The sequence below is a fragment of the Myxocyprinus asiaticus genome, chromosome 33 (genome assembly GCF_019703515.2).
Source record: "Myxocyprinus asiaticus isolate MX2 ecotype Aquarium Trade chromosome 33, UBuf_Myxa_2, whole genome shotgun sequence".
In the NCBI taxonomy this organism is placed as follows: domain Eukaryota; kingdom Metazoa; phylum Chordata; class Actinopteri; order Cypriniformes; family Catostomidae; genus Myxocyprinus; species Myxocyprinus asiaticus.
The window spans coordinates 13,493,460-13,511,690 of NC_059376.1; the positions used below are offsets into that span (position 1 = coordinate 13,493,460).

At 38.5% G+C, this 18,231-nt stretch overlaps 1 protein-coding gene across 5 annotated transcripts in view; it reads right to left on the reverse strand.

The window, feature by feature from the left end:
• Nucleotides 1-9,177: 9,177 nt before the first annotated feature.
• Nucleotides 9,178-18,231, reverse strand: part of LOC127424301 (ubiquitin-associated protein 2-like) — a 38,296-nt gene continuing 29,242 nt past the window's right edge. For 3 of the 5 annotated variants that reach the window (XM_051669345.1, XM_051669347.1, XM_051669344.1), the window contains exons 21-27: nt 17,754-17,804; nt 17,591-17,666; nt 15,167-15,520; nt 14,535-14,642; nt 11,827-11,888; nt 11,216-11,407; nt 9,781-10,006 (exon numbers count right to left, since the gene is read on the reverse strand). In XM_051669345.1, coding sequence (XP_051525305.1) covers nt 9,926-10,006; nt 11,216-11,407; nt 11,827-11,888; nt 14,535-14,642; nt 15,167-15,520; nt 17,591-17,666; nt 17,754-17,804 — 924 coding nt within the window. In that variant the 3' untranslated portion in view covers nt 9,781-9,925. Of the gene's footprint in view, nt 9,597-9,780; nt 10,007-11,215; nt 11,408-11,826; nt 11,889-14,534; nt 14,643-15,166; nt 15,521-17,590; nt 17,667-17,753; nt 17,805-18,231 lie in introns of those variants that run through there. The other 2 variants (XM_051669346.1, XM_051669348.1) reach the window with 2 other exon arrangements.

Here is an 18,231-nt window from a genome sequence, read left to right on the forward strand (position 1 = left end):
TGAGAAGAGCCATCTGACTCCAGCGTTAAATCCAACATTTCTAAAGTGATGGGATCATAAAGTGTCCAGTCGATCCGCACTTCAGAATCTGCCGGAATTAGTAGGTCATCCGGGTATTTCTTGCATACTGTTTTATGAATACTGAGGATTAGGACATACTACTCTATTGGCATACTGTTTTTGGCATACTATATATCATAGTATACCCATAGTATATAGTGTAGGGAAGTAAGGATATTCAGACACAGCACTAGTGAGTCCTTGACTCAGCTGATTCTTTAAAAAACAAAGTCGTTAACCACCAAAACAACATAAGTGAATGAACGATTCATTCACTGATTTGTTTATGAACTATGCAATGCTAGTTTAAAACCAGAGTATGAGTGCAGAGTTGTGCTTGATACTAATTGACTTCTTTTGGAAGTATTTTTGCTGGCAGAGAAGAAATGCATGAACTAACTGGCCAATTTTTGTCTGAAACGGAAGTTATTTGATATTATTCACTTGTTTGTTGTATAAAAGCAATATCACACTAGCAATCATACTGTTGTTTCAGATATCAGCACAGCTGTGATTACCTGCGGCCTCGTGCCTAGTATGGCCGAATCACAGCCGTGCTGATATTCAGAACAAAAGCACTCTTGATCGTGTGATATTGCTCAAGTATTTCCATATGGAAAGCAATGTTTTCTTTTAAAAGTCCCATTTATTATTTATTGGTCAGACATGAGAAAGACAGGCATCAGCAGCATAAAAACAAACAAACAAACAAACAAAAATACTTCTTGGGTTTATCTGAAAAACGTTATTAGCGTTGTTGTTTACGTCACTGTATACATTGCACAATGGTCTGTCCAAAGACGGTTCAGTCCATAAATTCACGACTTCACAATAGTCATTTATAGCTCTGATGTGGTTGGCTTTTTCATTATTCCTCTCACAATCGCATCCGCTCGTCACTCGACATACTTTTGATGGCATCATTATTGACTGATCTCTGTTTTGGTAGTTTCTCCGCGCTCGCGCACACTGCGCGCTCTGTTCCGTTTCCAACACGAGTGCGAATCAGCATAATTGCACTAATTACGGCCAGTTTCTTTGTGAATGGAGCCGCTGTCAAATCCGACAACAGGCGAGGGACAAGAATATCTCACGGTCCTTATAAACGAGATGAAAGGGAGCGAAAACACCCCGTGACCGCCGCCATTCAGCGCGAGAGCAGGGTTGTCATTTAAAGCACTGAGGGAGGAGGAGGAAAAGGGGAACATGCGGAGATTTGAGAGAGGAATCAAGTACCCAGCTCACGGAGGTTGCGGGCAACCCCATTCAGCGTGTCGCTTCTCTACCAGGGGGCGCAAATTCTGCTTGACAGCCATTACCCGGCAAGCCCGGGCCACCCCCCTTCAAGTGTCTTTCTCTGAGAACACTTAACAGCGTGCATTCCTTCTGCCGCAATTAAGCCTTTATTTATCGCCTCTTCAGAGCTGAGTAAACAAACGTAATGTGCAGAAATCAGTGGGTAATTATATTAGGACCCCCAGTGTAACTGTTCACAGACCCCCTGTAGGGAAAAACTCTCATTGAGCTTTTAATACTTTCGTTTTTACACACACACACACACACACACACAACTCGACAGCATTTGTTATATAATGTTGATTACCACAAAAAAATTATTTCGACTCGTCCATCCTTTTCTTTAAAAAAAAAATAAAAATAAAAAAATAACTGTGGTTACAGTGAGGCACTTACAATGGAAGTCAAATACTGTTTCGAAAGTAGCCTATAGCCACAAGGTGTAAACAATATGCGCTTTAACATGATTTTAGTGTAATAAAATTGCTTACTAACCTTTTCTGTGTAAAATTATATCCAATTTTACAACCCTAAAATAAAAATTACGATTTGAACAACTTTAAAGCTCAAATGATACATAAGTTTTAACAGAATTAATCGAATTTCTGCCTTTAAATTTGCCCCATTCACTTCCATTGTAAGTGCCTCACTGTAACCTCCATTTCTGCTTTTTTTAAAGAAAAGGAGGGACGAGTCGAAATTAATTTTTGTGGTAATCAACATTATGCCACAAATGCTGTCGATTGAGCTTAACCTGTATTGAACCTGGAATATTCCTTTAAGCAGGCAATCCCGCATTTCAGCCAAATATTCCATGCATGAGTAACAGCCACGAGTCCAAAAACTAATGTAGGCTACGTTCATGAAGTAAACTTTATATGGTTGCTCCATAAACATACTTTAAATGACTCTATTATTTATTTAAATATACCAGCCAATTTCAACAACGTACAACATAATGTTTAACCTGCCCCAGTGTAACTCTTTGCAGACCACCAAAGGAGAAGTTCTGTGGCTAATGCATTAAACCCATTTATTCTTGTGCACTTGCTCACCAAATGCCTTCAAATGCAATAAGAGAAATGGTCCAGCAGTGTATAAAATGATAGACTGGTTAATGCAGTCAAGACTGTATTACTAAATTGAATTGCAGGGAGGTGCTCAATGCTGGCAGAATTCAAAGAGACATCGCCTCAATGTATAGCAGTAGTGAAACATAAGAGAGGCTGGGCCCGTTGACCTGCATTTGTGAGAGACACAGGCAGCCAGAACAGCAACAACACAAAAAGGGCTCTGTGGCCCTGACAGCTATGTGGGAGCCCCTCAACTCGTCTCACTGGCAGGAGATGATTGTTATTCCCAACAAATCAGAGTATGGATGACACACAACTTCATTCTTATAATCATTTTCCCTCTATATGCATGCATGCACACACACACACACACACACAACATTATTCAGACACAGTTATTCAGCAGATAGACACTCCTATACTATAGCATCTCGTTGTGCATGAAGTAAATGAATGCAAACTGCACAATTATGCACAGCCTTACTGCAATAATTGACAGAGAAAGAAATAACACAGAAAAAAAACAACAACACTGATTGCTATGACGACCGCAAATCAGCATGATGCAATGCAAAACAATGATTCATTTCAGCAGTTGCAGAAATACTCAAACCAGCCAATCTGGCACCAACAATCATACCACAGTCCAAATCACTGAGATCACATTTGATGATTGATGTGAACATTAACTAAAGCTCCTGACCCGTATCTGCATGATTTTATACACCGCACTGCTGCCACACGATTGGCTGATTATATAACTGTATGGATGATTGTTGGTGCCAGACGGGCTGGTTTGAGTATTTCTGTAACTGCTGATCTCCTGGGATTTTGAAGCACAACAGTCTCTAGAATTTACTCCGAATGGTGCCAAAAACATCCAGTGAGCGGCAGTTCTGTGGATAGAAATGCCTTGTTGATGAGAGAGGTCAATAGAGAATGGCCAGACTGGTCCGAACTGAAAAAAGTCTATGGTAACTCAGATAACCGCTCTGTACAAAAATAATATATTCTCAGAATGCTATTCTGAGATGCAGGTTGGCGCTGTTTATAGAATTCTGCAATGTTATTAACGATTTATATCCTTACAGAACTTCCCTATAGATCCTGAAACCATATTTAATTGTGTTAACATAGTTATTATTGCACTAATGGTAAAATGAACCATGCTGTGTTATTTTCTCCTCCACTTTCATAGTGACATTTAGCACATTTACTTTTTGTATAGATTATAGCTAAATACAGCACCCCGTCATTAAAATAGCACTGATATTGGCACACTCTAGTGTTCACATCCCCAGACACTCTTTCACCTTTGCTCACATAAAAAAAATAAAAAAAAATCCATATAGTTGTATTGCAAACTTTTATAACAGTATGATTATGACAAAACAAGCAGTTAATAAATGTAGCTCCATTCTAATCATTCAATGTCTGAGATAGACATTGAGAAATGAAGCACTTCAGCTCTTCAGTGATTCATGGGAAACCCCAAATTGTCATATTTTGGACATCTGGCATTTTGGAAAATAAGATTATGTTGTCAATAGGAACATCTCTACACTCAAAAAAACTGGTGGTATCGACTGCTAAAACTCACACACACATTGAAAACAATCTAACATAATTTTTTCCCCTGTTTTTTTTTTTTTTTAATCTAAAAAAGGGAGACATAACCTTCCCCATGTTCCTAGCTGTTACACAGAACAGTATGCAAACAAATCAGTTTGCTGGAAAACAAACCATTTTTTCATAATCAGTGGAATTTTCACTGGTCCAAAGTGGTTTGTGGGAAAGAATCATGGGATGATTTTTAATTGTCCTTTTGGTCTCTAGGACAGTTGTCATACAGCATCAGTAATCGGTCATAAGAGAGATCTCTTGAAAACATGCTACACCAAAGCCCTTGAACGGAACCAGCTTAGACAAATTAAAGCTCCTTAGTGACAGAAAACACACTTAAACACCTTAGCTGATTCAAGTCTTTAGAGTACTCACCTATTTAGACTGTAAATCTATAAAGGAGATTCTGATGAGACGAGTTTTAATTCAGTTTAACCTCTATGGAGATTATTTTAACTTGACAATGAGTATATACCACAAATGCTAGAGAAGCTTTGACTTCATCAGTCATTTACTATCAGTAAATATGACACTGTATGGAGTAAGAAAATAATCTTGGATTACAGACGTACCCATGATAGACTTTAGCCTCTTTTAAATAGTAGTCAATTGTAGTCTGTTCAATATATTAAGAAATTAATTATTCCATTTAAAATACAAGAAAAACGACCATTTTCAGGGGCAGTTTAAAAATGTTGTCAACAGATGAAGTTTAAAACAAACATAAGTGTATGAATTCAGCAATCAGTCTATACATTTAAAGCATACCTAGTAAAATCTGCCAACACTTCAGCTTCCACTTGCAATTACACACACACACACACACACACACACACACACACACACACACATACATATATATACAGGGCCGTAGCTAGTGGGGTGAAAGGTGGTAACGATTCTAGGGGCCCTCAGGTCCAGGGGGCCCCACAACAAATTCTAAACTGTATTTTTTTAATAGGAAAAGGGCCCTGACCAATATACAGTCAGGGGCCAGAATACCTTGCTACGGCCCTGTGTATGTATGTGTGTATATATATATATATATATATATATATATATATATATATATAAACTCAGCAGAAAAAGAAACGTCCCTTTTTTAGGACACTGTATTTTAAAGATAATTTAGTAAAAATCCAAATAACTTTACAGATCTTTATTGTAAAGGGTTTAAACAATGTTTTCCATGCTTGTTCAATGAACTATAAACAATTAATGAACATGCACCTGTAGAACGGTCATTAAGACACTAACAGCTTACAGATGGTAGGCAATTAAGGTCACAGTTATAAAAACTCAGGACACTAAAGAGACCTTTCTACTGACTCTGAAAAACACCAAAAGAAAGATGCCCAGGGTCCTTGCTCATCTGCAAGAACGTGTCTTAGGCATGCTGCATGGAGGCATGAGGACTGCAGATGTGGCCAGGGCAATAAATTGCAATGTCTGTATTGTGAGACGCCTAAGACAGCGCTACAGGGAGACAGGAAGGACAGCTGATCATCCCTGCAGTGGCAAACCACGTGTAACAACACCTGCACAGGATTGGTACATCCGAATATCACACCTGCGGGACAGGTACAAGATGGCAACAACAACTGCCCGAGTTACACCAGGAATGCACAATCCCTCCATCAGTGCTCAGACTGTCTGCAATAGGCTGAGAGAGGCTGGACTGAGGGCTTGTAGGCCTGTTGTAAGGCAGGTCCTTACCAGACATCACCGGCAACAACATCGCCTATGGGCACAAACCCATCTTCGCTGGACCAGACAGGACTGGCAAAAAGTGCTCTTCACTGACGAGTCGCGGTTTTGTCTCACCAGGGGTGATGGTCAGACTTGTGTTTATCATCGAAGGAATGAGCGTTACACCGAGGCCTGTACTCTGGAGCAGGATTGATTTGGAGGTGGAGGGTCCGTCATGGTCTGGGGCGGTGTGTCACAGCATCATCGGACTGAGCTTGTTGTCATTGCAGGCAATCTCAACGCTGTGCATTACAGGGAACACATCCTCCTCCCTCATGTGGTACACTTCCTGCAGGCTCATCCTGACATGATCCTCCAGCATAACAATGCCACCAGCCATACTGCTCATTCTGTGCGTGATTTCCTGCAAGACAGAAATGTCAGTGTTCTGCCATGGCCAGCGAAGAGCCCAGATCTCAATCCCATTAAGCACGTCAGGGACCTGTTGGATCGGAGGGTGAGGGCTAGGGCCATTCCCCCCAGAAATGTCCGGGAACTTGCAAGTGCCTTGGTGGAAGAGTGGGATAACATCTCACAGCAAGAACTGGCAAATCTGGTGCAGTCCATGAGGAGGAGATGCACTGCAGTACTTAATGCAGCTGATGGCCACACCAGATACTGACTGTTACTTTTTATGTTCATTCAAATATTTACACGTTAAGTTTGCTGAAAATAAAGAGGACGTTTCTTTTTTGCTGAGTTTATATATGCAATACGCCAAACTATCGTAAATATTGGGAAAATACCTAAATATCTAAACTCTAAGTCTCTGAAAATACCATTGTAACAATTTTTATTTAATTTTTAAAAGAATGCATCTCAGTACACTATTGTCATAAGGATGCTGATATTCCAGTAGATTAGAATTTAAATGAGAGCATGCAACAACTGCTGTCTCACATTACCCTTCAGCTTATGTATCAGGGATGCTGCAGTGTTTTTTAAATCAAATTTAAGACCTTTTTTAAGACCTGAACAATTCAAATTAATACTGTATCCCCATACCAAAACAAACAATTATTTTATTCATAGCGCTGAACTTTCAACTTTAAAGGCTGAAATACACCGGGGACTCTTATTTTGAAATGTTTGCGCTTCACTGCTTCCAGCTGCTCATTCAAACAGATGCGGAAAATAAAATGTGCACTCTTACAATAATCTACACCGTATTACAATATAAACAATTAAAAGTAAACATTGTCATATTTCATCAACACTATATCATCATCATCAACAGATCATTAGTGATCGCTTGTCATATATTTAAGATATGTCCTAATGATTGTGAACTGCTCTACAACAGCTGGTAACACTCACAAGCCCCCACGTGCTTTTAGAAAATACATCCGTAGCCTAGTTTCCATCCACTTTTCGCGCTATTTTGTTGTCGACAAAGTGAAAATGCGTAAAAAAATGTTTGCACAATTTGACGTCTTCTGCCTGTTTCCATTCAAATGGCATTTAATCCATAAAAATGGTGTGCGTGATGACGTCATGCCTAAAAAAAAAACACTGTCGCATAAGTTTAGGGTTATTCAGAAATGTGTTTTATTGCTAAAAAAATAAATAAATAGGAAGTTTTGGTAAAATGGGGAGAGTATTGAGACAATTCATTGAAATTAGCCAGTTTACTCTCATTTTAATTTCACAAATAAATGCAATCAGAAGAGGAGGAATTGCCATCAAAAGGGAACAGTTGCCCTTCTGATAGGACTGTAATATTAGTCCTGATGTTGCCACCGGTTCCAACCCGAAAGCGAATCGTCATGGCCCTGTTCAAGCTGGCAACCTGCACCAAGTATTGGGGGAAACTTTCGGTCTTAGTATAAGTACCATCCATCGATGTGTATATGCTGTGTGTACAGCTATTAAAGAAACATTGATGCAGTGTAATATCAGGGTTTTCACATGATACATTCCTGATATTCAATAGGCTATTTTGAACAATCATCTAAAGCTTTGCCATCACAACTGCATTATGTCCCGCATATTTGTCCAGCAACTTTTAACGACCAACTGAACTTGATTGTCATCTAAAATTATATTTAGCGTCATAATGCAATTTACATTTTCTGAAGAAGCTCAGCAAATGCGATCCGAGGTAAAGAGGGTTAGATTTAAAATATTTAAAAGTTTTAAAATGTTCAAAAGCTCGTTTTCTGAAAGTGAACTGATTGGACAAATAGTTCTGATAGTGAAGTGTAGAAAATGTCATTCAGACGACTTTATTAGTCTGCAGAACAGGGTACGGCTAATTTAAGTTTGTGTAAAGAAAAGGCATATATTGGTCTAAAAATATATTTTTCGTTTGGTAATTTTTTTAAATTATTATTTATTTTCATTTAATGCGTTTTTCGTTTGGCAATTTATTTAATTTAATATAGGGAATTTTACCGGCATTTTTCAAAAATATAAACAATAATTTATTATAATTGGGCTATATGTTAGTGTTCCAAAAAAAGCACACTGAAGCTTTTCTTCTAGTATTGTGCATATATTTTGTGCACAGAAATGTTTTTTTTTTTTTTTTTTTTTTTTGTATTGTGGGTTAATTCCGTGACTGCTGTCTATTATTTTGAATGGTGTGGAAAAGCAACTTTCATAAATAAACGGATGTCTACCGCGATTAAATTAATCGCAGACAGTGGCCATTCATTTGTTCTCCGTGCACTTGTTGATGTGCATGTCTTGATACGAGATAGTTGTATTGGTACTCTTGGAAGTGTCATGTTTGCAGTGATCGGATCTTTATGCTGTTAAGATCAATCCATAATCACGTACAATAAACTGGCTTTCAAGGTTGTATACATTGTCGTCATGATTAACACAGGCTAACGATTGGGGTAAATTCTGTCATGTGACACTATATTTTTGCGTTAATGCCAATTTTCTCGACAAATGTTTCCAAACCAGTTTTTCGCAACATTTGATGTATCGACATAGAGTTTATGCGCTAGAGTTAAACGGAAAAATATTATGTCGACACTTGTGTAATTTTAGCGATAAATTGCGTTTCCATCAGCTTTATTTCGATGCGTTAAAACTTTTTTCGCAAAAAAATCCTTGGATGGAAACGTAGTTAGTCACGTTTTCACTCTGAAGAACGTGCATGCATTTCATCAGTTCATAATCTTTTGAAGTTTGATACATTAGGTCATATCACGATTCCTGTCTTTCCGCCTCCAAATTTAAGACCTGTTTAAATGATAATTACGACTTGTGTTGTATCATTTAATACATTTACGACTTTTTATTACCTTACATTTCGGAAAACTGAATTTAAGACATTTTAAGGATCCACGGGAACCCCGATCTATGAGGTCAAGAAAAAAATAAAAAAATAAATATAAAAAGGAACAGAAGATTAGAGCAGTGGTATGGGTGTTAAGATTCATCTTTAATATATAAACTGTCAATATGCACCTGCCATCACCTGAGCAGCGTGACAAAAGATGCTGACAAATGGGTGAATAGCTCAGAACCTTTAATCAGAGGGGAACAAGAATAAAATATAAAATTTATGGGATGATTTTGTTGGGACAGAATTTTAATTTCTGCTTTAAACTTAATTTCTGACAGAAGTTAACTTCAGGACCATAGTACAGGAGAACAACCCCCAGAGGGAGGGACTCAAGAGTGGAACGCTCTGATGTTGAAGCCTCTCATTATGTCTGAATGAGTGAAACCCCCATGATATTTCACCCTCCTCCACTGTCAGTGCTCTGGCTCTCTCATTGCAATGTCTCTCTTCGGTTTTCCTCAAAATGCTTTTCCTTTAAATGTTTTGCTACATCCCTGCAGTTTAAAAAAAAAAAAAAAACAAAAAAAAAACAAAACAAGGAGTCCTTCTAAAAAATAAAATGGAGTGACCATATCTTACAGTATGTTCAGCTTCTTAACATTTACAGTATATATAAATACTTACATAAATATCTTACATGGAAAAACCAAATTCAGAGAAGGAAAAAAACTACATGGAAAAAAAGCACAGAAGAACTTTGGAGGAGGGAGGACGGGAGGGAGAACTGATACAGTGTGTGTGTGTGTGTGTTTCAGATGAGAGGCAGGACAGTGCAGGCATACAGATTTGGGTTTTCATGTCAGTAACAATATGAAGCGATTGTTCAGTTCGCCCAGTAAGGAGAGCTGCTGTAGTTGGACTTGCCCTGACTCTTCTGCAAGCTGTTGGACTGACTGCGTTGGCCCTGCAGAGAGCAAAGAGAAAAACAACATAACATCAATACAACACATTAAGGAGATAGTTCACCTAAAATTGAAATTCTCTCATCATTTACTCACCCTCATGCCATCCCAGATGTGAATGACTTTCTTCTACAGAACACAAATGAAGATTTTTAGAAATATATTTCAGCTCTGTAGGTCCATACAATGCAAGTGAATGGGTGCCAAAATTTTGATGCTGCAAAAATCCCATAAATGCAGCATAAAAGTAATTCATATGACTACAGTGTTTCAGTGGAATTTTATCTTCAGAAGTGATGATAGGTGTGTGTGAGAAACAGATCAATATTCAAGTCATTTTGCAAGAAATTCTTCTCCCTGCCCAGTTGGGGCATATGCATGAAGAGAATGAGAAAGTGATCATCTTACCCACACTTATATCACTTCTGAAGACATGGATTTAACCACTAGAGTAATATGGATTACTTTTATGCTGATTTATGTGAATGTTTGAGCTTCAAACTTTTGGCACCCATTCACTTGCATTGTATGGACCAAAAATCTAAGAAACTCTTCTAAAAATCTTAATTTGTGTTCTGAAGAGAGTCATACACATCTGGGATGGCATGAGGGTGAGTAAATAATGAGAGAATTTTCATATTTAGGTGAACTATTCCTTTAAGGTATCTGCTTATCTAATCGAATAATTGACATACAGCATTTGATTTCTATTTAAAAACACCTGAAGGCACTTTCCACAAATAGAGCGCAAAAGGTTAAATGTAAGTGACAGTGAAAGGTGCTTAACCTTCAGAAAATGTTCAATCACATCAGGCGGTCACACTAAATATTAAACGTACTGTATAATTTCAAATTTATGATATTTGCAATTTTTGAAACCCATTAACAACTTATAACATAACCTTAAGTCCCAAAATTGTAAGAAAATATTGTTTGATCATTTTTACAATATCTTTAGTACCAGGGTTGAATGGTAATTAATACAATATTTTTCAACAAGGAACTGAAATTCATGACATTAAAGATGTGTTCAGTTCACAGTTTATGTAACATCTTATAGTTCTCCCTCTAAAGACCATGGGATTTGTGCCTTGTTGCTTTAAAACAAGTAATGGGACACAAATGTGTCTCTTATTCGTGGAAAGTGGCACATTAAATGAATTCTCAAGTGCAATATTACTTTTTAGAATACTTTCACGTGTATATTGCACCTGTGTGTCTTGAGCCATGTGGTGGTGTAGTAACTGTGAGGGGGGCTGCTGATGATGGGGCAGGATGTGAAGGAAGGGGGCTGGGGCGTAGCCGGGGGCACCTGCGGGGTTAAGCGGCCCGGTTCCTCCCAGAGCTGAGGGCAGGCTGAAGGCAGGGGCCGTTGCGGTGGGGAACCCCTGCTTGTCAAATGTCTAGAAGGGTCAGAGGACAGAGAGACAGAATTAATGGCTATGATTTGACCTATAAAGTTTTTTCAACATGCAGATATTGCATGCAAAAGAAACGTTTTGTATGCTATTTTCAGGCCAGGTCAAAAGCGGGGATCAAAGTTAAGAAGGAATAAAGGCCATTTAAGATGATCTGTGTAATGTTTGTAAACCACGACCAGTTACTCAGACTGAGATTAAGCAGATCTTGGACACATGCCTGATCAATGGGATCAGACTGCGAGTTTCTGTTGATGGTGACTGAGACTTACATAATACCTCACATCTTTTTTGTTTCACTGTAGAAAGTCAAATGGATTTGGAATGGCATGAGGGCGTGTAGTTAATCTACTCAATACCTGTAAAGAAGTTTAGCCCTGCCAAGAAGAGGTATGAACCCTTACCTGAGTCTTGCTGTAGACGGTTCCTGTAAGCTCTGAGCTTGCAGATCCAGACATTCCTGGTCCTGTGAAGTGGTTTAAAATATTAAACATGACAACATGAGAATATACATTTTCAATACATTACCTTCTAAATGCCAGATTAAGATCTAGTTAGATTTAAAGAGGTGGACAGATAGTGAATTGACATATATCAATGACTAAGGTGGTGGAAAATGCTGATAAGAGATTAATCGGACGATTGTTTTTAAAAATCGATACACAGAATATTAAAAATGTATTTTCATTTTTCCCCCTTATTGTGACGGACACAGACATAGAGCATACAAGAGACAAAATGAATAAAATCCCAGATGCAGTTTATTGTTCTACCAAATTCCAAGTAATAACCAGAACATTTTTGTGGTGCATAACGCAGGACTTTTAACTATAAACAAGACAAAACACATCAGGGACTCTTATTTTGAAATGACGGAAACTTGGCTCCACTGCAATGCTCTAGTTTAAGGGATAGGTTCACCCAAAAAAATGAAAATTCTTTCAATGTTAGTCACCCTTATGTAATTCCAGATGTGTATGACTTCCTTCTTCTGAACACAAAGATTTTAAGAATAATATTTCAGCTCTGTAGGTCCATACAATGTAAGTGAATGGTGACAAGGTCACAGAAGGTCCAAAAAGCACATAAAGGCAGCATGAAAGTAATCCATATGACTCCAGTCGTTAAATCCATGTCTTCAGAAGTGATATGATAGGCGTGGGTGAGAAACAGATCAATTAAGTTTTTCTTTTTCTTTTTTAATCTCCATTTTCACGTCTACATTCTGATGTGGAAGTGACTATCACATTCAGCCACCTACTGGTTGGGGCTGGTCAAAAGTGAAAATTTATAATTTGCCTAAGTTGCCTAATTAAATTATTTTACAGATATTGATAACATAACTTCCTATTTTGTTATTATGTTTAATACATTTCAATTTTGTCATCTGCGCATGAATTGTAATAGCAATCATTTAGAAATAGAAATATATCTTTGTTCAGAGGTGTACTAATTTATGCTGCATACTATATGTATGTATGTTTATATTTCTCCAAATTATTGATAATTATTCATAAGATATGAAGTTGAAGACACGATGCATGTGCTGACGGGGCAAGTTTCGATATAGGCGCATTTTTCTTTGCATGACCTCGCTTCAATTTAGAACATTTGATTAAGCAAAACAACAAAATATGAATTTAAGAGAGGATAAAATATGGATGAATATTGTCAATGATGAAAGACTTGGATGCAACAAATCCCCACGTGGTGTCAGTGAAAGTTTTTATTTCACCTCAAGGGGCTGCTGTTTTATTTCACCTCAAGGGGCCGCTGTTTTATTTCACCTCATGGGGCCGCTGTTTTATTTCACCTCATGGGGCCGCTGTTTTATTTCACCTCAAGGGGCCGCTGTTTTATTTCACCTCAAGGGGCCGCTGTTTTATTTCACCTCATGAAATAAATGACCTCAAGGGGCCGCTGTTTTATTTCACCTCAAGGGGCCACAGTTTTACTGTAGAATCCGGCAGCGCCGGCCACAGAGGAACATGGAGGGGGAAAGAAATAAATAAAGGTCCACAACAACTATCGCCATAGCATTTTGCTGATAAACAATAGTTCCAAAAGGCGACGATCGAGACCGATTAATCAGTTAAACCGATGTATAGATCTACCTCTATAGATTTATATTGTATGTTGATATCGTAATGACTAAAATTTTCCACACATATTGTCTTTTATTCAGGGTCATACAGATGCTTCAAAGTGAAATTGGAAAATCCGTAACCAGTAACAATCGATTGTGATTGGCACATTCTGAACAGCGCTGTCAAAAGTAACAGCTGCCATGTGACATCGCCGTCTATACGCTGTCGTCTGGACCTCTGAGGAACCATTTACACTGCACATGATAATGATACTGTAAAATTAAACTTAATAAACATTAAATAAAAAATTCCATGAGCTGCACTATACAGTGAGCTTGCTGGACCTAAAGCAAACAATCGCCGTCATGTGGTGCCCCCCTGGGATGTGGTGCCCACTTGCACATGCCCAGTTACCCATATGGTTAATCCAGCCCTGTATGTTTCTTATTCTCCAAAAATAACTGACTCATAAGAATCATTTGTTCATCAATTTAACCCCACTGTTCACGCTGTATGTTTCTAGCTTGCGCTTCTCGAAACACTGTCAGTGTGTTAGTACGTTGTTCCGTCCACACCAGCGGAAGAATGTATGTTTGAGAACCGTTAACGGAACCGACAGTCATGAAAATCATCTTTTTTTTTTATGTAAGCAGTTCTGAATAAGCATACAGTACACAGAGTGATGTATGAAAAAACAAAGAAATCACATGATACGAGCCACGTGTGAGATCAAGAATTGGGTTAGGGGGATCTGGTGTTTGGCTGTAGCAGCGGGGGGATGTTTTGTCTTTTTGTAACAGGATTGTATACATGTTTTTTGGGGAAAAAATTCCACACATTTAAGCTATTTAGTGATTTCAGCAACAGCTTTCTATAATTCAAGCACATTTTAAGCATCGCTTGGTAATACATGGCTATTTTCATGGTTTTCTAGTGCTTGTATTTATAAAAACCAAATTCAAGTACTTCAAACACCTTGTATGAACCCTGTTTATTATTTTATAATGTAAGAGTGTAAGGTCTACCTTTTCCTGTACTGTTGCTGACTGCTTTGGCCTGGGACTGAGAGCTGCCTCCATATCCTCCTTTCCCATACTCTCCTCCAGCATGAGCCTGGGACAGCTCGTCAAAACCTTTGCAGAGAACAAGAGCTTTCAAACTAAGAAATGCTGGAGAAACCTTGCGTTTCCCAGCCCAATAAGAAAATAAATTTATGTTACATTGGGGATTGAGTGTCATTTAATCACAACAAAAACTGTCATCATTTACACATTCCTGAACAAATCGTTCAGACTGTTTAATGAAAACCGTCTAGGGTGGATGTCAGGATTATCAGTGAATGACGTCTTACATTTTGGTCTAATCTTCATTCTTCACACAAAGCTATCGTATGCCTTTAGAAGATTTCAAATATAGCGCATGATTCATTTGAATTCGTTTTTCTTAAGTTGCTTTTTCTATCTTTTTGATGCTCCATTCTCCATTCATTGTAATTACATGGATAAAAGCGACCAGTACATTCTTCATAATTTCCTTTTGTGTTCCATGGAAGAAAGTCATACATGTTTGGAATGACAAGAGGGTGAGTAAATGACAGATTTTTAATTGTTTTAATAATCCTATTAAGAGCCAAGCAGCCTGTAACTCTGACACTTACCTGGGCCATACGCATGTTGGCTGTATCCGGCTTGGTGCTGGTACTGGCTGGATGGGCCCATGGCATGCTGCTTTGTGGATGCTGGGGGCATGAAGACAGTGGGGCCATACTGGAAGGCACTGGGCACTCCCGGCACACCGGGGTAGTATGGCAGGCTGGTGTAGCCATAGCCTGGGGGCAGAGGAGGGTTGAGGAAGGCCTGGGTCTGACCCTGCTGGGCTAGACCTGAGTTCTGTGGCCCTTGAGTTTGAGGGGGGATGGCACTCTGTTGAGGCTGTGAAGGGGGCACGGAGGAGAGGCTGGTGGCGGGGGCTGGGGAGTTTGAGTCGCTGCGTCCAAATTTGGTGGGCTCAGCTGTAAAGGCAAGTCAAAAAAAAAGTATGTGTAACGGGGCTGAGAAACTAAATTACATTTTTTTTACTGAAATATCACCAAAAATCAAATTATATTCCAATTTAAAAGACATTATTTCAGGTCTACAAGACATCTGATTTTTAGATTGATGTTTTAGAATCTGGCTGTTAAAAAATTTGTGTAAAATGAAGGCAAAATATTTAGCCAGTCCATATTCTCAAATATTAAGTACAAAAGAAAAATTAAGAAACGCTTCAAAAGACGGTTCTGTGTTAACTTGGTGTTGCACAGTAACCTTTACCGGTGCCATGGTAGGTTATTGCCACAGACTCTATTTTCATAATACCAGTGGTACCACAGTGTTTTTCATTAAATACAGTTGTATGTACATAGCAAATGCTTATGCAGTGAGACACTGATAAGTGAACAAGGCATAGTCAAGACACAATCGCCAAATAGCTCCACCTAAGGGGATGTTCACTACAAGTGTTTGTCTTTTTCAATGCAAGCATGCGCTAGATGGACATCTATGACAGTTGTGCCGTGTTTTTTTCAGTGTCTCATGCAGTAACAATGCATTTTTTAGATGCAGTGTCAATTAAAAAGGAAATTCAGCCTTTGAAATGCATCTCGAGACACCAGCATTCTGTTTTATTTGTCATACGGCTTCTGAGTTAGCCCAAGAATGAAGTCATCATCAATGCTTCACAGACAACTAAAATTAAAATGCTAATTTTAGCATTTGAATTTTATTTTTTAAATTCAACTAATAAAAAAAAAAAAGAAAAAGTATCCCCTTTTCTCCCAATTTGGAATGCCCAATTCCCACTACTTAGCAGGTCCTCATGGTGGTGCGGTTACCTCAGTCTGGTTGGCGGAGGACAAGTCTCAGTTGCCTCCGCTTCCGAGACCGTCAGTCCACGCATCTTATCACGTGGCTCGTTGTGCATGACACCGCGGAGACTCACAGCATGTGGAGGCTCATGCTCCTCTCCATGATCCACGCACAAATTACCACGCGCCCCACTGAGAGCGAGAACCATTAATCATGACCACAAGGAGATTATCCCATGTGACTCTACCCTACCTAGCAACCAGGCCAATTTTGTTGCTTAGGAGACCCGGCTGGAGTCACTCAGCACACCCTGGATTCGAACTCGCGTCTCCAGGGGTGGTAGTCAGCGTCAATACTCGCTGAGCTACCCAGGCCCTGAATTTCAATTTTTAATTTGACAGCCTTAGTGTAACAAAAATGCATGCCACAACCACCCGCATGCATCTGGTCTTACAGACTGACCACAGTGGTGGGGAAAAAAAGAAATCTATATTTGCAATATTTTACCTCTTGATAATATAATGCCAAGAATAACAGGCATGTGATCGGGAAAGCACAAAAAAGCAGGAAAATGTCAAGAGCAATCAAAGCAGTCAATGCAGACTGTTTTAAATGCCTTTAAGTAATCTTTAATTATTAATCATGCAAGGCCATATCGCAATTCAATCCATAATGCTCCATTACCAGATATAATACCAATGTCAATGTCTAAGAGGTCAACGTTTACAGATTTTGAAGAGATTTCCTTCAACATGTACTTACTTTAAGTGCTGCTTTTACAGTTGTCACAATGACGCTGATTTTTCCACATTAATGTGAAAATGAATAAAAATGTAATATTACATGTACTTAGGAGCACTGATCCCCTCTTCATTGTGTGGCTAGTATTATTTCTGGATTGTGCATTTTACAGTATACTGTATGTTACTTTTGTAGCTCTATGACAAAGTAAAGCAGAAGCACAGTTCAGTACTTGTTGCTCAGAAGTCCAATGAAAATGAATAGAAAAAATAAAAAATTAGTAAAAGACCACAATATTACAGTTTTGAATCTGAATACACAAAAAGCGCCACAATATCATATTGTGACCCAGACATCAATATATTATTATGGGTCCAATCTTATTCCCACCCCTATATGTCCAAGTACTAGAATGCAAAAAATTATTTGTCCCATTCCTGTTAGAGTAACAGTAGTTGCACTGAGACAATAACCCTGAATAGTGGACTGCTTACCCGAGTATGGATTGCTTGCTAATCCACCATCTCTGCCAGCTAGTGCTGTACCAGGGAACGTCATTCCATAATAATCCTGCAGAGGAGAGTGAACAAAAAAAATTAGATGAAAATAGGGCATTCCTAACAGCCAAGTGCTGAGTGTTGTTGAAGAAATCCTCACCATGGGCAGACGGGACTGCATCATCTGTAGGTCTTCATAACCATAGATTGGCTTTAGGGATGAAAATGAAATAAAAAGATCAGAAACAGAGATACAGAGACTAGGGATGTGCATGAGTAATCGATTAATCGAGTACTCATTCAGCTTTCAATATTCGAATAGTAAAAACACTACTGGTATATTGCAATTTAATTTTTTCTTTATGCCTCTGCCTGCCGTGGGCAACAATGAAACTACTTCTCTCACCTAAATCTAGCCGTTATATTCTTGCATTGTTGTTGACAATTATTTTAAGTGATTGTATTGCTTCAGAAGTCTTTGAATGTACAGTATGTCTCAATGACTGGAAATATTTTTGTCGTAATTTTTTTTTTTATCTAAATGTTATTGTTTATGCATTGTGCTCATTTTTCTTAAGAAAAACAGATTCAAAGGTTGAACTTAAATTCTACATTTCAAGTAATCGATTACAGGTTTT